This window comes from Rhinichthys klamathensis, unplaced genomic scaffold (assembly GCF_029890125.1).
Source record: "Rhinichthys klamathensis goyatoka isolate OS25496 unplaced genomic scaffold, OSU_Roscu_1.1 h1tg000303l_1, whole genome shotgun sequence".
NCBI classification, from domain to species: Eukaryota; Metazoa; Chordata; class Actinopteri; order Cypriniformes; family Leuciscidae; genus Rhinichthys; species Rhinichthys klamathensis.
Window position 1 is genome coordinate 926,628 of NW_026606822.1, and position 25,506 is coordinate 952,133.

The 25,506-nt window shown below is 36.4% G+C and overlaps 2 protein-coding genes across 2 annotated transcripts in view; both read right to left on the reverse strand.

The window, feature by feature from the left end:
* ppm1j (protein phosphatase, Mg2+/Mn2+ dependent, 1J) overlaps positions 1 to 25,506 on the reverse strand; it is a 223,099-nt gene that overhangs the window by 176,859 nt on the left and 20,734 nt on the right. Inside the window, exon 10 of the mRNA XM_056270618.1 lies at positions 24,361 to 25,061. Coding sequence (XP_056126593.1) covers positions 24,914 to 25,061 — 148 coding nt within the window. The 3' untranslated portion in view covers positions 24,361 to 24,913. The remainder of the gene's footprint in view (positions 1 to 24,360; positions 25,062 to 25,506) is intronic.
* rhoca (ras homolog family member Ca) lies at positions 1,573 to 21,843 on the reverse strand. Its single transcript, XM_056270622.1, has 5 exons — positions 21,683 to 21,843; positions 9,026 to 9,183; positions 5,396 to 5,516; positions 2,779 to 2,909; positions 1,573 to 2,385 (listed from the first exon to the last, which is right to left on the reverse strand). The coding sequence occupies exons 2-5, from the start codon at positions 9,179 to 9,181 to the stop codon at positions 2,212 to 2,214; spliced, it is 582 nt and encodes a 193-aa protein (XP_056126597.1). The 5' UTR covers positions 9,182 to 9,183; positions 21,683 to 21,843; the 3' UTR covers positions 1,573 to 2,211.

Genomic DNA, 25,506 nt, shown 5'->3' on the forward strand with positions numbered 1-25,506 from the left:
TTTACAAAGCATTGTTACTATGAGCGCTCATAAAAATCTGGATTAATAAATCAAATTGAATACTTCCAGAAAAAAGGAGACCATATGAACATAGCAGGTTGATCTCAGAGACTGGTTGCTGTAGTCTTTTCCTCATGCTGACAATGACTTCACAAAGATCATGGGTCTATTCTCACACCTGCATCGAGGATTTCATCAAGGACTCCACAAATTAGTACATAAAAAAAAAAGATAAAGAACAAGTTCCTCCTATATTTGTGAGTAGTGTGTAGTTTGTACGTAGTCTAATGGGATGTTCCTTGTGCATTCAGTGCATTGCAGTCAGTATTTCAATAATGCCCTGTTTAATAAATTAAAATCCATGGCATAGTGTTCCATGCGTTCAAGAATTATACAGATGGTTATTATTTTAACGATCTGTGTGCTTCTGATGGACCTAAACATAAAATACCCCAAGGAAGATAGTTTCTCACTCTTTTTGGATGAACCTCACAAAGAAATGCCTGGGTCACATTTCACCTTAAAATAAACCATATTTATAATTAATATATATTATGATTCTAACCAATTTTAATACATATGTAATTTGTATGAATATATGTATATATATATATATATATATATATGTGTGTGTTTATATAGCATTCAATTTTTTTTACATTTTTAATGATACATGTATAAAATTAAATTAAATATTAAATTTTCACCCAAATCTTTGTATTTTCCTAATGCAAACTATATATATATATATATATATATATATATGTTTGTTTGTTTTTTTAGTTGATATATGACCCAAAACACATTCTTAATTGTTTTTGTGAATTTCTTATTTTACAATATCAGACCAGATTGAAACAGAGCTCCACCATGCTAATGAATTAAACACTAGTTCAAAGTAAACACAGACAGGAAACATGGGGCTGGATTTATGTAGCATTGATAATTTACCTCATGTCAGACATCTCATGTCACCAGCAGCAGACAGTAGTGGAAGTGACATCAGTATGGATTCTACACCAGTTAATACAAGCTACAGCTCTTCTAGAAGCACAACTGCGTGATTAGCCGAGGTTATTGTCAGAAACACGATGATCCGAACACCTCATGATTACTGGCATGCAACATTACAACACTGATCGTGACCAAACGCATGCATGGACATAACCATTCATCTCATCTCCACCCGAGCGCATTACAGACTGATAACTAAAGGCACACAATTCTGTGGGAACTGGAAAGGCACTCAAGGCCTTTTCTAACTAATATACATTTGTTAACAATCTTCAGTTTGTGAATTTATTTGATGTTTCGAAATGCTAGACACCTTCTAAAGTGATCGCACCTTTGCAGTAACAATACTCAAGCATGTGTGCCGGCTAATGTGAGGACAATACAGTCAGATTATGTGACGGGATGAGCTCAGCCTGGATATTTGAGTCAGGTTCAACCAGTTTAATATCTATAGAGCTCAGTCCATGTGCACATGTGTGTGTTTATGCCTGTGTGGAGGACAAAAACGACAAATGTCACGCTCCTGGTTGGTTTTAGACCTGACCGAGCCTCCAAATTACATGTAATTGATATTTATTTGGGAAATGAAAGCTATATACATTACTGAAGATTTAGCATTTTTAAATACATTTAATTGGCTCATAGGAGTTATTCACTACTATTAAATTGTGTAGAAGACACAGAGAAGCTCAAAACACACACTTTACATTCAAATTGTGGAGGGAATGATCATGAAGGCACTGGTTTTTATTACCAAATTCTGTGCTATTAAGAGATGTCTACGTGGTTAAATTCATTTCGATTACAATAATATGAAGATGTTCTCACCAGATTATAATTGTCAATTGATAAATATGCAAAAATACAATAACGTTGTGACTGACGTCATCCGTACAGAAGAAACTGGAGAGAAAAAAGGTTTGTATTTCTGAAAAACATTGTGCCATAGAGGAAACCTAAATCAAGATATATAGTGACATAGATATATTTTGATCTAACCTGCCTTTCTGCCCAGCCTTTGTCCATTTAATGCATTTTTTTTTTACTTTCCTCCATTTCCCACCTGTTGGTTTGCATGAAATGTGACATACAGTCCAGTGTATTTATGTTTGTTTGGTCAAAAACATTTTTTTGTGGAGTTTGGTATTTCTTGGTCAGCGCGGGGAGATCATTCTGGAAAAAGACCGGAAAGTTCTCTTACAACAGCAGGCACCCGCTCCTCTTCTTCCTCTTGCGGACTTGCAGCGCCGCCCTGGTGGCCATTTCGAATACTTCCCTCACGCCCTCCTTAGTCTTGGCTGAGCATTCCAGGTATCCAAAGGCGCTAATACGGTTGGCCATGTCTCTGCCCTCCTCAGGTTTAACCGGCTCCTGCAAAACAGATGAGTTGGAACTGAATCATCACATTCAATAAGATTTAGAACCAAATTACTGTTTGAACTGTGTGAACGATGGACGTCAGAATTGCGCGGCTGCAGCTAAAGCCTGACTTATGACATGCAATGTCAATTCTGCTCGCTAAATGAATAGATTTAACGTAGGCCATCTCCCCAGATAACCGAACACTATTGCTGACACGTCATTTAAGGGCCGAGGCATGATAGCATCAGTCATTGGTTATTAGAGGTTGGACTGATCGCTCGAGTACGAGTGGTTTGACAAATGATAATGATCAGGCCTTCTGGAGTAACAGTAATGCTGGCTGCTAAGAGCTTTTTAATGGGACTCCCCATCGTGGTGATGCGGCAGGCCCCGGGAACACACCTGCTTCATCTTAGTCAGCTCTCTCCGTGTGTGCTCATCGTTCCGCAGATCTTTCTTATTGCCCACGAGGATTATGGGAACGTTGGGGCAGAAGTGCTTCACCTCTGGCGTCCACTTTTCTGGGATATTCTCTATGAGATCACACACATTCAAGATTGGTATATCATTTTAACACAAATTGGAATTTTATAGTATAATCATGCACATCAATAATTAAAGCTGCAGTCCATAACTTTTTTTGTTTTAAAAATTTACAAAATTTATATAATAAGCAAGTACATCATGAATCCATTTTCCTAACCATGTTTTTGTCTTATCCTGAATCACTACGGTACACCTATAATAAGTGTTTATATCGGGACTATTTTAGACTGGTACGGGTCGTACCGCTGTGGCAGTGGCGTAGGTTTGATTTTGAAATTGGTGGGGACGGGGACATGAATATTTAATATATTTAAAGTTTTGATCGAAAATATTGCTAGGGATATATCAGTGTCACTGGATATTGGTAGGGACACGTCCCTAGCGTCCCTACTAAATTCTACGCCCCTGCGCTGTGGAGTAACCCAGCAGTGCCTGTAGCTCCGGCTACAATGTTCTTCCGCACAACACATGCAGTTCTGTTTATTAACCACTAGAGCGCCAAAAGTTTCGGACTGCAGCTTTAATAAAATAAAATAATAATATGCAATTATATAATATATATAAAAAAAGTGTTTACAAACTTTCAAATATACATTATAAATGAATTATATATCTATATACACACATATATATGTATGTGTATTTTTTCCCCTAAACTTTCAAATATACATGAATAAAATAATAATATATAAAATACATACACACATATGTAGGTAAGCATGTATACGGAAAAAAAATTTAATGTATATTTGATTTGTTTTTATTATACTGTACAAATGACAGTATCCATAGTTTGTTTAAAAAATATAGTGTTTCCAGACTTATTCAAAGTAAAACATAATATAATAATGATAATATTTATATTATAATTAGTGGTCGACAGGCAGATATTTGTCATTTTTTAAATATCATCATCGGCAGATGAGTTTTTCTGCTTGGCCGACCTGTTGAAGCAGGACTTTTATTTTGATGGCGCTGCCTGAGCACACGGCGCTCCCATTATCCATGTTCATTATTTACGGTCTCTCTTTAACAGTAATACGTTAGATAGAACTGTTAAACAAAGAAAGTAAACTGTATACGAAAGAGAATTGTAGCGTTTGCTTTTATATCATTAGTAACAGACAGGCAAACACTACAATACTTTCTCATTTACCTTCAAGATTCAGCAAATACACATTTATATAATTTAAACAAATCTTTGTATATCTAACAAACATGTAGTTTCACAAACCTGATCGACAAACATTAAACCTTTGATTTCAATCTACGCTGTGCTATATTCAGTTGCCCACTATCATATTCATGTCATTTAATATAATATATAATATAATATGAGAAAGTCTTTGTAGGTACTGTAATTTGAAGGAAAAATATGGTGACAAAAAGGTTAAATTTTTATACTTACATATAGTGTTATAAAACTTTGTTTTATGATGTTAATGTGACCCAAAGAAAGTGTGAGTGAAATAAGGGATTTTCCCCAACAAATCCAATCCTATTATTGATATTAAGTAATTCATGTTTGGTGGTTCCATTCCATTTCACTGCTGGGGGAATTATGTGACTGATTTATTTATATAATATACACTACCGTTCAAAAGTTTGGGGTTGGTACGATTTTAAATACTTTTAAAAGAATCTCTTCTGCTAACCATGGCTGCGCTTATTTGATTAAAAATACAACAAAAATCAGTTATAGTATTAAATATTATTCCAGTGTAAATCAGCTGTTTTCTGTGTGAATATATAGTAAAGTGTAATTTATTCCTGTGATCAAAGCTGAATTTTCAGCATCACCAGTGTCAGTGTCTTCAGTGTCAAATGATCCTTCACAAATCAGTATAATATGAGGATTTGATGCTCAAGAAACATTTATTATTATTATCAATGTTGAAACAGTTGTTGGTCTGTCAGTTGTACAGTTTTTTTTTTTTTTTTTAGGATTCTTTGATGAATAGGAAGTTCAAAAGACTTTTGTAACATTATAAATGTCTTTACTGTCACTTTCGATCAAATTAATTATTCGTTGATAAATAAAAGTATTGATTTCTTTCCTCCAAAAAATAAAAATAAAATTCTCACTGACCCCAAACTTTTGAACGGTAGTGTATATATTGAACTTTTGAACTCTGCTGAATCAAGTGGCTGAATTCTGAATAATCTCAGAATTGTCTGTGATAACTTTTAAACACAAACTTATATAATTTGCTCAAGCTTCCCGACATTTATTATAACGAGGAAAACAACTGGGATGTTCCTACGGGAAGCTGGTGGAGATAAAGGACAGTGATGTCATGGACACAAGTGTTATCATGATGCGCCTCGACTCTTAGACAAAACACAGGAACTTCCTGCATAAACTGATGACTTGGTGAATTGTATTTCCAGTAAGAACGGCCTTGACACAAATAAGAATGACTCAAAATTAAAATATAAAGCAGATTTTGGATTCTTTGGAAAATATGATTACCTAAACTGTCGGGACTGTCTATGGAGAAACACATGAGGATGACATCTGTGTCTGGGTAAGACAGAGGTCTCAGGCGATCATAGTCTTCCTGTCCTGCTGTGTCCCACAAAGCCAGCTCCACCTGTGGATCAAAATTGGACAGGATGAGTCAGACCTCAGTTGAAACAGCTAGTCAAAGCCTTTAATGATCTCTACAGCACACTGGACTTCGCATCATGGGTTATTTAGTTGGACAAAAGCAGAAGGGCACCTAAAGGAGTAGTTCACTTTAAAATGAAAATTACCCCATGATTTACTCACCCTCAAGCCATCCTAGGTGTAAATGACTTTCTTCTTTCAGACGAATACAATCAGAGTTATATTAATAAACAGTCCCAGACGCTTCCGAGCTTTATAATGGCAGTGGATTGCAACCATCAGTTTGAAGCTCAAAAAAGTGCATCCATCCATTATAAAGTTGCTCAACACGGCTCCAGGGGGTTAATAAAAGCCTTCTGAAGTAAAGCGATGAGTTTGTGTAAGAAAAATATTCATATTTAACACGTTTGAGGGTGTGTAAATCATGGGGTAATTTTCCTTTTAAAGTGAACTACTCCTTTAATACACACTTTAAGACCATGCAACCCTCGTCTCCCTTAGGAGTGTACAACCCACTATACAATAAGTGAGACAAAAAAAAAAGAAAGAAAAAAAAGAGCATTACACATTCCTAAAAGAAACAGTTCAGGCTTAAGACAGCTTACGTGTGTACCTCCTTCACACAAGCCCTTTCTATTTAGACCTATACAGACCAGATATATTCAGGTTATTATGATGCATTGACAAATGTATTTTAACACTAATGCAGATGCACCACTATAGAATTTTTTGGGGTTTATAATTTATTTTTCATAATTTATTTATTTGGGTCAAATATTCATACGGTTCTACAGGAACTCTATTTGAGATTTAATTTCTTGTTTTATAGTTTTTCTGTCACATGACAACAAAATGGATATATGTTGGTTATACATGTTGATATTTTAAAGGAATAGTTCACCCAAAAATTTAAATTATCCCATGATTTACTCATCCTCAAGCCATCCAAGGTGTCTATGACTATCTTCTTTCAGATGAACAAAATCTGAGTTATACTAAAAAATAGCCTGGCTCTTCCAAGCTTTATAATGGTAGTAAATGAGGGGCGAGATTTTGAAGCCCAAAAAGTTCTCTAATTTTTGGGTGAACAATCCCTTTAAGCAAACTAAATTTAAATATAAAAAAAATAATTATTTTAAATATTTAAATTTCAAATATTTATTTATTTTAAATTAATCATTTTAAAACCGAACTTAAATAAATAAAACCACTTAAATTTTTTAACATTTCAGCCTTTTAATAAAACAACACCATAACAACAACTAAACAACCAAAAGATGGTCAACGGTCATTTTCAAGTCATTGTATGTATAAAATGTATTTGATGTTTTATGAATAAATTAATAGTGAAAAAAAATTAATGTCTGAATGAATGTAATGGTCAAAGTGGGTTAAAAGCACCTTTCTACACTGAAAAAGAAATTGATGTAGAAACATTTTTCATTCAGAAATTGCTAATAAATATAACACAGAAATACAATAATTGTACAAGTAAAACGTTGAAGTAGAAAATCTAAAAAAAAAAAAGTATTTTCTTGTAAAACATACTCCAATTATCTTCATTTTATTTACAACTGTGAAAAATATTTTTTTGAGTTTACTTTCTACTTTCAATGTCAGAGCAATGCTGATAATTTTGAAAAACTATTATCAGATTCAGCCAACACTAATATGGTGTCAGATATATTGAGGATCCCTAGTGTAAAAGCAAATGAACTTTAATGTATCAATCCTTCACATATGTCACTCTTCCCTCACATAATCTGTACAGGGCAACAACAAGCCTTGGCTTATCCAATCACAAGCCTAGTTAAACGGGAGATTAGAGGGAATCAAACTACATCCCTTCTGCTCTGCTGTAGGACTGAAGCTTAGTTTCATACCGCCGCTGAGTCATACACCGAGCCTGATGCCACATCATTACACAACCTTTCCTCAATTCACCGAGAGAGGAGACTATTTTTCCCTCCGTTGTGCACTGATCTGAAGCTCTACATCAAAATAATCTGTTCAGTGCAGAGTAAAGCAGCCCATAATGCTTTGACTGGCTCATCGTTTTTCAAAGAGCATGCATAGGTGGCATCAGCCAAAAATGAATGCCATATCAACTGCAGAGCGAGTCTCAGAGAAAGATTATGAAGATAAATGTATTTTTCCTCTTTAGAGAAGCATGCACTGCTGAATCAGGAACGTGTATTTAGTAAATAGAGCCAATTTTTATGTTGACTTTAAAATTTATGTTTATCCACCGGCGCGAATAAAGTAGAGAATGTTTCCAAAGGCCGGAAAGATTTATTCTCTTTCGCCACTGGGAAGCTTCTATATTTTGAGAAACCTAGCAGCGAAACACTGCTGAGAGAGCGAGGGGTTTTTCAAAAGAGATGCCATCCTGCTCCTTGACTTCAACATTTCCTGTGCTGGAGACACAAAGTGAGCCCACCTTCCCCCAATAAAAACCCTCTTCCATCACAGGAAATGAAGTAGTCGGTTTAATCGTGCTATACAGGGTTGGAGAGTCACAGCAACAGGGGCGGGGATATCTTGAGTCCAGTCAGGAAACCAGAGAGAACAGCCATTTCCTGTTTTGCCAAGTCCCCTTTAGATTTCGTAGTGGTCAGGGCTGCAAAACATCAGATCTATCAGACCCCTTCACGTCACCCATTCCAATGCAGTGTTATTTATATACTATTATAGTGATTATTAATATTTTGAATTGCCTTATTTTAATATTCTTTATTTTTATATTTCTAGTTAAAAGTTTAGTTTAGGTTTTTTTTCCATCTAGCTTTAATTTATTTTTATTTTAAGTTAGTTACAAGGCAACATTACTAATTTTAATTTAGGTTTTTAATTATTTAATTATTTTATTTCAGCTTAAATTAAATGACTGAAAATTATTTTTCAGTATAGTTTTAGTCCACAATAACAACTGTTCAAAAACAATTGCTATTCAATTAGTAATTTTGTTATGCATTTTTTTTTGTCTGTTTTTTTATTTCAGTTTTGGTCATTGTATTACTTAAACCTGTTTTATTTCAGTTAACCATAATTTTCAATTACAATTTTTTAAAACGTTTTTCATCTAATATTTATATATTGTTTTATTTCAGCTTTATTTCAATTACCGAAAATTATTTGTAATAGTTTTAGTTCTCACTATAACAACACTGTTCCAAAAAATGCCTATTATTTTACACTTACTGGTGCAATTGTTTGGATAAATAGTCTATAGAGGATATACATATATATTAGACTAAAATAACAACAACAGTGTTCACAGATTCTAAGTTGGTTTCAGGATGAACATGACAGTAAAACTGACTAATGAAAACAAAACTAACGACACGTTCTGGGTTACTTGCAGATCTCAGCTTGGGTTTCACAATTAGCAATTTCCAAAACCAAACCTCAAGGTCTGGAAATATTATTAAGATGTGTTGTATAAAAACAGGCTTTGGGGGGGTTTGGAGGCGGCCAAGAATCAATACCAACCTGTTTGCTGTCGACTTCGATATCTGCAATGTAGTTCTCGAACACAGTAGGCACGTAGACTTCTGGAAACTGATCTTTGCTGAACACTATGAGTAGACAGGTCTTCCCACATGCTCCATCTCCCACGATCACCAGCTTCTTCCTGATAGCAGCCATACCTGGAGAGGAAATATGAGATTTGCTTCAACCACAATCGGCTCCATGTCATGAAAAGACTCTTTCATTTTGATCTTTTAAAATAAGAGCTGAATGCACTATGGAAACATACTGTAAGTTTGGCTCCAGTTAGAGCAGCACTATTCTGGATAAATTGAGAATCACGATTTCAAACAGAGATCATGAATCTGATCAGACAACTAAACAAAATAACATGCAATTCAATCTACTAGAGGTTCAGGTTTAAAACGTTTAATTAATCTGATTGAATCATTTAAAAAAAAATGTTTTGAATGAATGATACTGAATGATGCAATGACTCACTCATAAAGACTTCACTTGGTTCATTAGTACTGAATGAATCAGTTTTTTTTAACGAATCTCTTGAATGAATGATTCAATGACAATTTTTTTGTGATTGCTTCTGTAGACATCAGTGTTTATCTGAACTATAAACTTTTAATATGAATATTTGTGACACAGAAATAATGATAGGCCTACTGTGTGGTTGAAAAAGCCGTTTCATACCTTTACATGACAACTGCCCTCTCTAGCTCAGCGGCAACGCAAACGCATATTTGAATGTTCCGGTGTGAGTTTGTCAAAGGTTTAATAGACAGGCGATTAGTGAGATTGTGTGGGTGTTTTTGAATCGAGATCGCAATATTTTACCGATTAATCGTACAGCTCTCGTCCAAAAAGTCTGTCTTTGACTGCAAATTGTTCCTTTGAGTCAGATCTTTTCCAAGAATCAGTTCACAAAACTGGCCTGAATGATTCGTTCATGAATAAGTCATCCCTCTCATGAATGCACCAAAAATATCAAGACATTTCCATGGTCACATGAAGGCTCTTCAGAAGTCATATGGACCACTTTTAGGACACTTTTGTAATGTTTTTGTCATTTTGAAGCGTGATAGACCCGCTATCATTCACTTTTATTATTTATTAGAGTGGCCATTTTAAAATTCTTTCAAATTCAACACTAAACAGCTCTTCGATTATTTCCATGCTTGGTCCTCCAGCGTGACACAAAACTACTTGTTTTGCTCTTTTTTTAAAGTATATCCCAATGTTATCTTTATCATTCAGCCATATGTTGTCCACCATAACAAAACAACAGACCTGAAGGCAAATGCAAGTCGCTGAATGAAGAGCAGAAGGGGAAAACGTGTACGCAAACATGATATGAACATCTGTTTAATGTGAACCTGATGCAAAACTCAACCAGAGGACACAATCCTCATGGGCTACAAAAAACATATCACAACGCACGCAAGGCTTCTGAACACAAATAGACGTCAAGATCATTTCATAGTGACGGCTATGGAAATTGTCAATTCATTTAAACAATCAAATTCTACATCTTTTATTTTAACCACATACATAGTTCTAACAGTTCGTTTTAAACCTTGTATAATGAGGTTGCATTTTATTTACTCAGTAAACCCAATTTTTATTCACATCTGCCTCCTGGCGAGTGTTATTTCTGGACTCTGGCTACACAATTCAAATCAATTTGCATTATAAACTTGAAGATGTCAGTTGGGCGAAAGAGGAAAGCATTTACTCAATCAACTTGGCGAGATCTCTGAGGAGAATGTATTATCGCATTGATCTGTCACACTTTTGATCACCAACACCAATTTCTGAACTAACTCGCTTGCTTATTGGAGCTAGTGATAGTGTGACAATTCTGAGGAAGACGTTGTGAGCGAGGTTGAGCTCTGGTCTTTGTGTGGGCGATAAGAGAGATTTGTCCTGCATCCATGATGAATATGTGCCAGTAGGGAAGCACAGCTGTGCATATCGTCGTTCCAAGCCTCCCAATACTCATCTATTCTTCCTTAGTATTCAAAGATTACAAACACAGATTAAACACACACTCCTCTACACTGTCTGGGCTTGTTTTAACACGACTACTTATCAACCGGCCTCTATCAGATTGTGCTTCCTTGGAGAAAAAAGAACTTTATTTTTAGTACAGCCTGGGTTTCTTTCTCTCTCATACGAAGCTCCATCCACCCACAGGAAACGCAGGGGCTTATTTCCTAGAAACAGAGAGGGAGGGAGCACAGACACTAATGGAGAAAAGAAGTTGCCGTTTCTGTGACAGAATAAATTAAACAAGTTTTGTTGCTCTTATGTGATGCAATACAAAACATTTTAGGAGAATTTAATTGAGGAAAAAAGCAAAAGTTCAGTATCAATTTTTGTGGAGGGATGCTTCGGAAAATAAATACAAGATGCAACTTAAAGGTTTAGTTCACCTAAAAATGAAATTTCTGTCATTAATTACTCACCCTCATGTCGTTCCAAACTCTTAAGACTTTCGTTCATCTTCGGAACACAAATTAAGATCTTTTTGATGAAATCTGAGAGCTTTCTGGCCCTCCATTGACAGTTAAGCAACTACCACTTTGGCGCTTCAAAAAGTTCATAAAGAGATTGTAAAACTAATCCATATGAATTGAGCGGTTTAGTCAGTGATCAGTGAACATAAACAGAAGCTTAACCGAACATGATTGATGCGCGAGAACAAACTTCATTGGTTCTCACGGTGCTGATCCACTTGTCCGACACGACTGTCGCGTGGTGTCGCGACGCCTCCCTACATTTGTACGTTGATGGGCGTTCCTCTGTTTGCCGCTATGGGCGTGGTTTTGACCGAGTGGGAAATGTTGCCTATTAGAACAGAGGACCTGCGAGTGACTTCCCTCCGTCTCCATATGCTCTACTTCTATTGGATAGACGCATCGCGTTCAACGGACTTCAATTGCATAAAGATGGGCATCGGCCAGCTTTTTGACGCGCGACAATTTTCAAAATGAAGCGCCACCCTCCCGGAATGCTTTGCGGGCGCGACAAAGTCGCGTGACGTCACCCATAGGAATAAAGCGGAGCGCGGCGCGCGGCGCGACAGAAGTGTCGCACGGACAAGTGGATCAGCACCGTTCCTGAAGCTCAAACGTGCTGCGTAACACGAGAATGAACCTCATTGGTTCTCGCAAGTGAAGCGAACATGCTTGAGCTTCCGTTTACCACTGATGTGTGAGTTGATGAATCTGTTCATCATATAAAGCGATCAAGTCTCTTCAGAAAATTGAGACTAAACCGCTCAATTCAAATGGATTACTTTTACGAACTCTTTATGAAATTTTTGAAGCGTCAAAATGGTAGTTGCGTAACTGTCAATGGAGGGACAGGAAGCTCTCAGATTTAATCAAAAAGATCTTAATTTTTGTCCTGAAGATGAACGAAAGTCTTACAGGTTTGGAATGACATGAGGGTGAGTAATTAATTACATAATTAAAATTTTTAGGTGAACTATCCCTGTAAGGGATACATTTTATTTAAATAATTAATAATATATTATTTCTATATATCATAGTATAAATGTGGCAAGGAAGGAGAGATATTTCTTACAGTTACATATATTTTCACAGCATGAATTGGTAATAATAAACAATCAGAACATGTTAAATTGTTAATTCTTCATTATTGTGAGAAGTTATGTTAACTTAGACAGCCAAACTAGGGGTTGAACGACTTCAGATTTTTTTAAGTCGACTGTTATGACATCAAAGTCGAGTCGACGTCGACTAGTCGATGACGTCATTCATAAAAACACAAGAGATGGGACTGCTTTGCAACATGCCACAATTTGCAATTAATTAACAGAAAATTATACAGATGCTGACAGACAGCTCATAATGGGGCCGTTTACACCTGGTCACTTCATGTTTTTTTACTGATCTGATTTATCAAAACGATGCCATTTAGCCTACACCTGGTCACATAAATATGTTTTCGCAAAACAGATATATATCCGATCTTCAAACAAAGCGCTATGCAGATTTAACGGAGTTCACGTCACCAAAAGCAACAATAATGAGCTGCATTTTATTGATCATCAGCTAATTTCAAAATCAAAGACCGCAATGAGACAGCACTGGTAAGATCATTTCTGTTTCTTTACTTTTAATGAAGATGATTGTGTGTTAAGCGTCTGCGACTTACTTTCACTTTGATTTGCGATAGTTTGCACGTTGGCTTGATGAATAGATGCTCGAGCTGCTCATATGCGGCGATGCGTGTTGCCATAGCTTCATCGCTATAATACGCTCTCACACGTTTATTTTTAGCATTGTTGGGAGAAGTCCAGTTTCAACAACCAGATGCATTTACACTTGTCCAGTTTCGTCTGTGACGCGTCTCAGACCTCCTCCTGAGGCGGTTTGAGCGATCGGATTTAAATCCGTCTCGAGTGCGTTTCGGAGGGCATTTACACCTGGTCTTTTCACGATCGGATAGCTATCAGATCACAGAAACACATGAAGTGCCCTGGTGTAAACAGCCCGCAGTTACATCATCATTTAGGATGAAAAGAAAAGGAAAAAAAGCTATAAATTCACATCTGTACCTTAGTGATGCGCAGATCCAAGTAATACAAAATAATATTCCAATTAACTGCGGGTGAATTAGCTAAATCATTAATATGTTTAAATAAATAAATGAAAAAAAAATGTTTTAATGATTTTAATAAAGATACTGAACTCTCATTTCCGGTAGTGAGCGTGCGTCATGCTTTTACTTTCGTTTTCAACAATATCTAGTGTTAGGTTAGTAAAGTATTTACACATTTGATGTACCAATGCTGCTTTCTTGCTGCAATGACCCTCTGGGCTCTTCATCTGTTGTCGTCTGCAACATGTTAGTATCAAAAGTAGCGCAATCATAGTGTCACATGATCATCGCGACTAGTCGACGTCAAGCTTAAAGCGTCGCGGTGTTTCATTAAGGTCGACTAGTCGACTAATCGACTAGTCGGTTCAACCCCTAAGCCAAACACCACTAATAATCATATCTTTTGTTTTTGTTTTTACAACTTTCTCTATTTGACAGTAAAGGTTTCGTTATTTTAAATGTTGATCGGAAAAATCTCTTTTCAGAATAATCTCCGAGATATCAAAAGAGAAACAAAAGCTCAGAGGAAATTTGATGATGCTCAGGGACACTTTTATTTGATAGCAAGCAACTGATCAGCATTGTATCTTTTACGTAGCAGAGTCTGAAATGAATTCCCTGCTGTTTTCCATTTTCCTGTAAATAGGCCTTTAACTGAAGTCATGATTCAGATCATGATGTGTTTAAAAACATGTTAAACCCTCAAATGAGTCATCTGAAAGATGCCTGTACAATTATTGACAAAAGTACACAAATAAAGGAAAGCAGGTAATTCAGGTTACAGAAGCAAACAGACTCAGTTCTTCGCACAGCAAAAGAGAGAAACTCAAATCCATGTGAACAGCACCGGCTTAAAATTGTTTCCTGTCACACATCTGGACAGGACACATCTCAAAGTTCTTCTAAACAAACATTGTTTTTATAACACAGCTAGTACAAGTTTGTAGTTAAGGGTGGGGGAAGTGTCCAACTAATCCCAAACACATCTATTTTGAGGTTCAAACTACATAGTAGGGCTGGGTATTGACACAAATTTCACAATTCGATTCGATTTCGATTCACAAGCTTGCAATTCGATTCGATTCGATTCCGATTCGATTCAATATTGATTATTTTGGATATCAGGTACAATACATGGCAAATTTTCTCAAGGAAAACAAATCTCTTAACTAATGCTGTAAACTATGGGAGTCAGTTGTAGCCTACTAGGCTTCATTTGCCTACTATAATATTGAAGGTAAAAATGAACTGATTTGTAGCTATACAAACACTTAAATTACACTTTTATTGATTTTTATAATAATAAAGTTATATGAAATATAAACATTTAAATGGTGGCTGTCATAAAAACTTATATTAAATATTGAAGAACATTAAAAATTATAATGAATATGTAATATGGTGCATATATTTAGCAAAATGCTCCTCTTTAGAGTTAATTTTTCTAGCTGACTAACGAGTTTATGGTCACATATGGTTTTTCTGAGGTAAATGTGACGTTACATGACATTGTTTACAAGTTGTTTTACTGACGTCTTTCCACGGTTGAAACACTGATTGAGCGATTCCATGTGACATGATACGGATTTCGATAAGTTGTACTCTATCTTTTAACACACTTTCAGACGTTCATTCATGTTTATTTCGCGCTGTAACTGGTATTATTAAGGCAGAAGAGGAGATCATGTGCGCTCCGCGCTGCTGCTTCTCTTGAGCTGAGCTGAGCCAGAGCGATCTCACGCCACAGCGCCAAAATGGTATTTATGTTTTTGAATTTCATAAGAAAATGGACGTAATTTGAAATTTGAGACTTTATTTAGTATCAATAGTAACAAAGCACAAAGATTATTGCGATTTATTGGATGGGATACGCGCTACAATGTTCCATTCATTCATCAAATGAAAACAGGATGACTAATCGATTCTTAAGATTTAAGAATCGATATCGGTTTGTAAAAATGAGAATCGATTAATATCGAGAAATCGATATTTTTTACCCAGCCCTACTACATAGTAACTTGCAATAAGTTACAGTACGATATACACTCACCTAAAGGATTATTAGGAACACCATATTAATACTGTGTTTGACCCCCTTTCACCTTCAGAACTGCCTTAATTCTATGTGGCATTGATTCAACAAGGTGCTGAAAGCATTCTTTAGAAATGTTGGCCCATATTGATAGGATAGCATCTTGCAGTTGATGGAGATTTGTGGGATGCACATCCAGGGCACGAAGCTCCCGTTCCACCACATCCCAAATATGCTCTATTGGGTTGAGATCTGGTGACTGTGGGGGCCATTTTAGTACAGTGAACTCATTGTCATGTTCAAGAAACCAATTTGAAATGATTCGAGCTTTGTGACATGGTGCATTATCCTGCTGGAAGTAGCCATCAGAGGATGGGTACATGGTGACCATAATTGGCACTAAGAGGCCTAAAGTGTGCCAAGAAAACATCCCCCACACCATTACACCACCACCACCAGCCTGCACAGTGGTAACAAGGCATGATGGATCCATGTTCTCATTCTGTTTACGCCAAATTCTGACTCTACCATCTGAATGTCTCAACAGAAATCGAGACTCATCAGACCAGGCAACATTTTTCCAGTCTTCAACTGTCCAATTTTGGTGAGCTCTTGCAAATTGTAGCCTCTTTTTCCTATTTGTAGTGGAGATGAGTGGTACCCGGTGGGGTCTTCTGCTGTTGTAGCCCATCCGCCTCAAGGTTGTGCGTGTTGTGGCTTCACAAATGCTTTGCTGCATACCTCGGTTGTAACGAGTGGTTATTTCAGTCAAAGTTGCTCTTCTATCAGCTTGAATCAGTCGGCCCATTCTCCTCTGACCTCTAGCATCAACAAGGCATTTTCGCCCACAGGACTGCCGCATACTGAATGTTTTTCCCTTTTCACACCATTCTTTGTAAACCCTAGAAATGGTTGTGCGTGAAAATCCCAGTAACTGAGCAGATTGTGAAATACTCAGACCGGCCCGTCTGGCACCAACAACCATGCCACGCTCAAAATTGCTTAAATCACCTTTCTTTCCCATTCTGACATTCAGATTGGAGTTCAGGAGATTGTCTTGACTAGGACCACACCCCTAAATGCATTGAACTGCCATGTGATTGGTTGATTCGATAATTGCATTAATGAGAAATTGAACAGGTGTTCCTAATAATCCTTTAGGTGAGTGTATTATTGCAGTAAAAGGGTTAATTCACCCAAAAATTAAAAGGTTGTCATCGATTACTCTCCCTCGTGTTGTTCCAAACCCGTAAGACTTGCGTTCATCTTTGAAGCACAAATGAAGATATTTTTAATGAAATTTCTGTCACTCCATTCTAAGGTTGGGAATCAAAAATGGATTCCAATTCTGGAATCAGATACTTAGGTCAGTGTGCACATTTTAATGTGATTTCAAACCATATTCAAGCACAATAAGACACAAAAGAAAACTCAATTTGGTACTTGCACCGTGAGCGGTTTTCTTTGCACACACATCCAAAGTGTGCACATAGAGCCGTCTCTCATGTAGTGCGCAATACTTCTTGTGCTTGAATGCACAAATGCACATAAAATCATGCCAAAATATCTTTGTAAACACAGTCGATTTTGTCCTAAGTGAAAGTAAACAGTTGAGAAAGAAAACGCATGTGTAACAGTATATGGGATCAAGCGTGACACCTTAAAGTGACAGCAGCCTAATAAACCTGCTCACGTCTGTGTCATTAATGTTAATTAAAGAAGAAAAGAAAAAGATACAAATCACTCACTTATCTTCACTGAATAACTTTTGTAGCTTTAATAAGGATTAATCTATATTTTACTTATAAAAAGTAAACTATGCAGTGTTATTTTACATTTGATTACAATTTCTGTACCTGAACTTTGTTCAGTTGTATTTATTTGTGCTATTGCTAATTTGTTTTGATTATATTACTGTTTACATGTCTTTAATAATGTTTGAAATTTAAATCCAGTTGTTTTTGCGGTGTTATTTTTGTTAAAACCATAGGAAAATGATAGTGTTGTTTAGGCTGCTTTTAAGCTGTTCATGGAAATCACAAAACAAAAAGTTTTGCCAAAAGACAGAATAAAAATGTTTGACTAAATGTTTTTTTTAACCTTACTGGAACAGAAGCTCCATCGTGCTGGCTGCATAACACTCATTCTCATTTTGTGCTGCGTAACACACAAGAATGAACCTCATTGGTTCTCATTCTCATTTTTGGGTGAACTAACCCTTTCCTTTAATAGACAGTTTACAAATCTATTTCCCCATGGTTCCTTAAATACGATCCTGGAGGGCCACTGTCCTGAAGAGTTTAGTTCCAACCCTAATTAAACACACCTGAACAAGCTAGTCAAGGTCTTCAGAGTTACTAGAAAATTGTAGGTGAGTGAGTTTGATCATAGTTTGAGCTAAACTCTGCAGGACAGTGGATGGATCCAGGGATGGATTTGAGGAACCCTGGCCTAAAGTAAGGTTATAAGGTTACACAACCAGAGCAAAGTTCTCAAATACAAATGCCAACACTTGAAAGGTCTCCAAACAATGTGTTTGTAGGAGTTTACCGTTCAAAGTCCAAAACTAATGTGTGAAAAGAATAAATGAAACTGAAGTACTTGACAGTTGGCCGATAATTTTATTAGGAACATTTAATACTACAGTAAGAATGACAATTTGACTCTTGCTGGTGTAACGTAACAAAAGAGAAATCAACTAAATAATCTCCTACATTTTTTTTGCCATAACTCACACTTAAAATCACCATGAAATCAAAACTGACAACTTGTTTTTTTATGGAATTTTGCAGTATTTATATAAATGATTTATCCATGCATGTCATTACTTTTTTTAAATGCATGTGCCCTCATAATCTTTAATCAAAGTAACTTCCCCTCCCTCTAGCAGCGACTTCTCTTCTCTGATGATGTTTACTGGCGTGAGGGCGGGACAACCTGTCACTCATATGAGATCGACCAATGGCACACCACAACCATCCAATCAATTCCCAATAGACAAAATCAAGTGCCGTCCTACATTTATTTATTTTTGATCGAGAAGCTGTTTGACTCAGATATACATCGGAAGAAAAGACTATTGCAACTTCCGTTTCAAGCCAACTTTAATTTTAAAACGTATTATCAAACTTTACATGCATACCAAGTAAAAACAAATCTCAAACTCAGAAAATGTGCATCACATTAAGTTTATTAGTTTACGTTAACCTGTAATCCAATTGGATAGAAAATTTGATATGCAATTCAAATACATAAATCCTTTTTTGAGAATGAAGCCACCAAAAGAAAATGAAATCACGTTTGTTTGTGACATGAGGGACAGAAACTGACTAATTTCATATGACGCTGCAAGCGATACAATGACCTCATGAACACCTCATCAATGCAGAAGATAATAAACTGGAGAGATCTGGTTTAAGTAAACAGTGATAACGTCTTTGTCCTGTTTTGACTTCCTCTTGTCCATCAGAGTGTGTAGTAGAAGAACCTCTCTCTGTATTCACAGTCCAAGTTTTCAAATGTAAACCTTCTATATTTTGATTCATTTCAAGTCTCAGAACACTACTCTGTAATTTGGTCTAACTAGTGTCTGTCTTATCTTAAAAAGTTTTGACAATGTGTCCTGTCATGTGATGTGACAAGACGCCACATGGTCGCTCAAAAAAAAAAAAAAATGGTGAATGAGCCTTAGGTGTTGTAGACCTTAAATGCATTTCTGCTGCAGGAAAATATTTGAAAAGTGTGGCAAAGTTCACCAGATGGCAGGTTGACAAAAGCAGCCAGAGGCTTAATGCAACAGGAAGCACACTGAGAATTCTGGGAGCAGTTTGTAATGCTGAGCTGGTCTGAAACCAGTCAATTTTCATTTTCAGCAAACCTAATCCATATTAGCTCATTAATCTTAGTCTGGGGTCAGACTCCAAGTGACGTTATTGCACCAAACTATTACATGAGAAGGGTTGTTCAAGATTTGGATTTATTTTTGCACAAAACAGCAACAAGTTTTACCATCAAACATGTGCATTTTTATTGCATATATTTGATACATTATAAGTCTTAAATCATTCAGTCTTCAATCAGTAGTTCAGCAGCATGATACAACTTCTTCCTCTCTCTACAAATTCAAAATGTATTTAATAATCAGAAAAGCAATAAACAGACAGAAGGTGGAAACCAACAGTTAATAAGCTTTGGATTTAGGCGCCGCTCAGTTCTTGTCATTTCCCGACAGGCCTGGTTAATAGCCTTTTAATTCCACTTGTGGCAGACATTATGTCTTACATATGCGTCAATTGGCCTCTACATGTCTAAAAGTATTTTAAACAGCATTTTTCTAAAGGACCTGTTCAGTTCAATTTGTAATCTGTGTTCGGTTGAATTTGTTTAGGTTGTTAGAATGGCATTTTTCAGTTTAGTTCAAACGAAGGTCTGGCGTTGACATTATAAGACGTTGACAGGACTTTGATGTTTTTGGTCCTACAACCTTAAATACGCTAAGTCAAAACCTAAACATCAATTTCAAAGCCATTGCATTTTATTTTTTAACAAGTTGAATAAGGACTACAACTAACAAGGATGTGGGTTTACATGCTTGACTAGGACAACCATTGCATATTAGCAACTTACGGAAAAATAAAAAGTTGTGTATAACAAAACCTGTGTAAAATACACTTATGTTTTAGAATCAACCACATTTTGAAACATTAGTTCATGCCCATGCTATTTTATTTTGTAATAAAAATTACCCTTTTCATGAACTAAGAAATAACAAATACTTCTACGGCATTTATTAATCGTAATGTTAATTTCAACATTTACTAATACATGATTAAAATCAGATGTATTTGTTAATATTAGTTAATGCACTGTGAACTAAAACGAACTAGCCTATCAATGAACAGCTGTATACAAACTGTATTGCTCATTGTTATTTCATGTTAGTTAATACTTTAACTAATGTTAATAAATGAGTCCTTATTGTAAAGTGTTACCAATATCATATTACTGATAAAGTGAGATTACAACCCTCTTTCCGACCAAAGAATATCCAGCTGATGACTAGATGATTATTAAAAGGTCATTTCAAGTCAAAAAAAAAAAAAACTGAGCATAGACTATAGAAATTTCCAAATCCTTTTACGACTTCACTAATTTCCATGATAAATTTCCCAGGCCTGGAAGGAAAAAAACACACACTTTTGACATTCCCTAACATTTCTAGGAATTCCACTTTCCAGAACCATGGGAACACTGTGCTGACACAAACAACAGTTTTCCCTCATATATCATACAAAATACTGAAATCTGTGTAGCTATGAGCTATGAAATGTTTCTCACAGGATATGAACTCAAGGCTAGGAGTGTAAAATGGCCTACAACACCTCAAGGATTAAAGATCAGGCCTGTCTTAAGTCTTATCCAAGCATTTGGTTGCCACAGAACACAGCCTTTGGCCTAAGGCAAATTTAAAGACGGCAGTGCTTGTATAGATAAGCAGACAGACTCTCTTCGGTGGAACAACAGGTTAGTTAGTCGCTCGGCTGGGTTTAGGGGAAAAGTTTTGAACTCAACTGAAGCGCTGTCGACTGCAACGCCCTTGTATGACTGAAGGAAACTGATTTCCGCACGACTCGAAACGCGAGCAATTAATTAGTTCGCAAGAATATATCCAAAACTCACGCGGAGCTTTATGATTCGCAAATGTGTTTTGTATCATTTTTAATACACTCTATAGAACTCTAAATGTGGATTCTCACTGTTTAGTATGGGTCAGTCACACTATCTAATCTTTAAACTATAACGTTAAATTTGACATAATTCCCACGTAACCGTGAGCGGTTAAAAACATAAACGAGCTTGTATGAGAACTATCGCAGCTCGCAGTTCACGAGCCACCACCTACTTTTCCCACACCGCCTCAGCAAACTTGTTTTCTACCAAAATTCCTAAAGTCCGACATGTCAAGTAAAGATGTCATGTACACAAAATGAAAACATAAATACCTTATATCCTCGCGGGGGTTATATTCCCGGTCGATAGCGTGTCCGAGTTTTAGGCGCAATGTGGAGAAATTTCACGTTGTTATTGCTGAGAGACGAAGCTCGACTCACAGAAGACCCGCCCGCATTAATGTGAATCAGTGTCGAGCGCTGCGCTGCTGGATGTTGACTCTGGTGAAGGAGGCGGTTCGGCTCTGAGGACTGAGGAGGATCACTGCGGTCCCTCCCTCCGACACCGAGAAGAATGACATCATTCTTCTGAAGCTGTGCACTGGAGAGAAGCTGCCCGGTGTCGTTCACCACACAGACCACTAAATCAAGCTGCTGTGTTGCCTGGTTCCTATGCTATGATCAGCATATTTTATAAGTGAGCACAATAAAACCTCGGGACAAGATAAGAACCGTATAATTAGGATGTAATCGAATTCTTTCCAGAACAAAAATACTTTTCATGAAAGCAAAGGGAAGTTGAGTTTCACATGAGTTTTAAATGTGATAAATGATTATATCAATATTTCATGACCAAATTGCTGTATGTCATAATTGTTTCACTATTTAAATTGTGCTGAAAAGTCTATAATAGACAGTTCCATTGTGACATAATTATTCTATTGTGACATATATTATAAAATAATATTTTATTTAAAATATCGAAAGTAACCATAAAAATACCTCAATAATGTAACAAAAGATTTCTATTTCAAATAAATGCTGTTCTTTCCAACTTTGTATTCATCAATAGGTTTCCTTCATCAAGGTTTCTGCATCTTTTTTCAGCATTGATAATTATAAGAAATCTTGAGAAGCAAATGATGATTCCTGAAGAATCGTGTGACACTGAAGATTGGAAGAATAATGCTGAAAATTCAGCTTTGCCTCAGAAAAAAAAATCATTTTAAGACAGTTATATTAAAATAGAAAATAGTCATTTTCACCTGTAATAATATTTCAAAATATTGTTGTTTTTACTGTACTTTTGACCAAATAAATGCAACCTTGTTGAGAATAAGAGACTTTCAAAAACATGTTTTCATACGTCTGAATTAGATGACCGTGGTCACTAGGTCAAAGTGAATTTATTTACAGCCAATTAAGACATGTTCCTGGATCAACATATTTTGTTGACCATGGAACAACATTCCTATCTGAAAATGTAATCCTAACCCTACCCCTAAACCTAACCCTACCCATAAATTATCCCTAAAATCAGAGGGAAATGATGGATGAATAACACTGATGTAGAAGCACCTCTAACCGTGGTTGTAAATAAGCCTAAACTTGCCATAAACTGTAAACTTGTCCCAAATCTGATTGGTTGATTGGAATGTTGTTCCGGGATCAACAAAGATTTTGACCCAGGAACCCATTGTACTTGGTGAAATCATGTTCACCCGTGGTCACTATCTGGAACAGCATGTTTTATAATCCTTATTATAGTCTTAATAAGTATCTGTAAATAGCTGCAATTGTCCCGCCACAGCAGGGTGCAGTGGTAGCACAAATAAAAAGCACATCATAAACCATTAACACCAGTAACACTCATTTCTCATGCACAATAGAGCAAATTAATGTAGCACAAAAAAAATAACAACAGGGTCATTATAAAAAGGATAGATTTATTTAGAATTAGTCACATAATTTGCAAAGATAGCTCCTTTGACAATGAATCATCATTTGAAAGGCATAAATCAATTTATATATGTACTATACTACACAGACACAACACTGACATCGAGTAAAGGAAATAAGGTACATTCAAGGTGTACAAAAAGACCAATGACTAAGTTCAGGTTTCTCAGTTTCAGGTTTGGATCTACATTGTTTGATTTGTGATTCTTTACTGACACAGTTTCAGACCAAATGAGGTTTTATCTACAGCAAAATAAACAGGTCATTCAGCAGTTCAAGCAATCAGTTCATTTGGGTATAGAAAGCCTGGTGCATGTCAATGATGTTTTAGATTATTTGTACATATTATTTGTACATGTAGATATTTGTACCGATGTAGGGGAAATGAGCTTTGTTCAACTAGTTTTACAGAAGTGTGATTAATACTTGTTCCAGAATATAGACATTTGCATTGGGTCCATTTAAAACTATGCCTGACTGAACCCGAAACAGCCGAGATGAACAAAAAAACTATGCATTCACAGGAAATGCCCACTGTTTTTTGTAGTTTGATTGCATCTTGCTATAGAAAACCTTAAAGCAATAGTTCTCCCAAAAATTTAAATTCTGTAAAATTCCCACGTCGTTCCAAAGCCGTACAAGTTTCTTTCATCTTCTGAAAACAAATGAAGATCTTTTTGATGAAATCTGAGAGCTTTTTTGTCTCTCCATTGACAGCTACGCAACTACCACTTTGACGCTTCAAAAACTTCTTAGAGATCTTAAAACTAATCCATATGAATTGAGCGGTTTAGTCCAAATTTTCTGAAGAATGTTTATATGTGAATAAATGTCTGAATTAAATCTGTTCATCATAAAAAGCGATCAAGTCTCTTCAGAAAATTTTGGACTAAACCGCTCAATTCATATGGATTAGTTTTACGATCTCTTTATTGCTGTCAATAAAGGGACAGAAAGCTCTCAGATTTCATCAAAAAGATCTTCATTTGTGTTCAGAAGATGAACGAAAGTCTTACAGGTTTGGAACAACATGAGGGTGAGTAAGTAATGACAGTATTTTCTTTTTTGGGTGAACTATCCCTTTAAATTCAGTCAACAGAAACATTCTTTGGAGACAGAACAGTTAGGAAATATAATCAGCAGTTTAAATTACAGCTCAAATGGATTCTGCTACATATAAAGTGCTTCGTTTTTATTTCCCTTGCCATCAGGGCGTTGATGTTTAAGCAGTATTGGCTTATTCCTTTGCCACACTGAGATTCAGATTTAAATGACCCACTGGTGTTAAAGAATACCCAAACATTATGAGCCCTCCAGTCCCGTACTAACTTGCGGAGGTTTGCGTTCGACAAATCAGAAAGGAGATGGAGAGCGAGAGGAATGGCACTTGATGACGTCACCTCACACCTGACATGGGCTTGACGATATTCATGGTACGACTCGGACGAGGAAAAGGAGGACAAGGGAAAGTTGCATTTAACGTCTCTCGCATCCGAGCCATCTGACAGATTGAAAATGGATTTCTTGGTTTTCCTAGCCCTTTCTCTGGGATGGAGCCAAGGACGTGTCCTGCTGTGCTTGTCCAGTGAAGGTGGACCAACCTGGTCATGTTTCTAACTCTGCCCCGGCCAATGGAATGACAAACGAGGTGATGTCATCACCCGAGCCAAGTCTTTCATTGGGCAGCCGCCAACCTCGCTCCTTCAGGACTCCACGCGACCGCATCAGGAGGTCTTGTGCTGCTAGAGTGTACCTTTAAAAGCATAAAATGACAAACATGACATCATCATTTGAACATTAAAGTAAATTAAAAATGACCATAGAGGGCCTTAGTCATGACAAACTGTATACTGACATCTGCTGGTGTAACTACTACAACACACCTGATCCGCACCTGATCCTCAGCAAATCAGCATATTAGAATGATTTCTGAGGGATCATGTGACACTGAAGACTGTAATGATGCTGAAAATTCAGCTTTACATCACAGGAATAAATTACATTTGAAGTTATATTACAGTTTTTCTCAATTGCTAAAACACTAAAACCCATTGGCTGAACAAAGTTCTCAGTTGCCTGAACTCATTTAGCTAATTGTGCAGTCTGTTGTCAATACCTTAAACTATTTCACATGGCAAAACACAATTTGCAGATCTTACTTAGACTTTTCAGCAAAACGCTAAACACATTTTCATTCT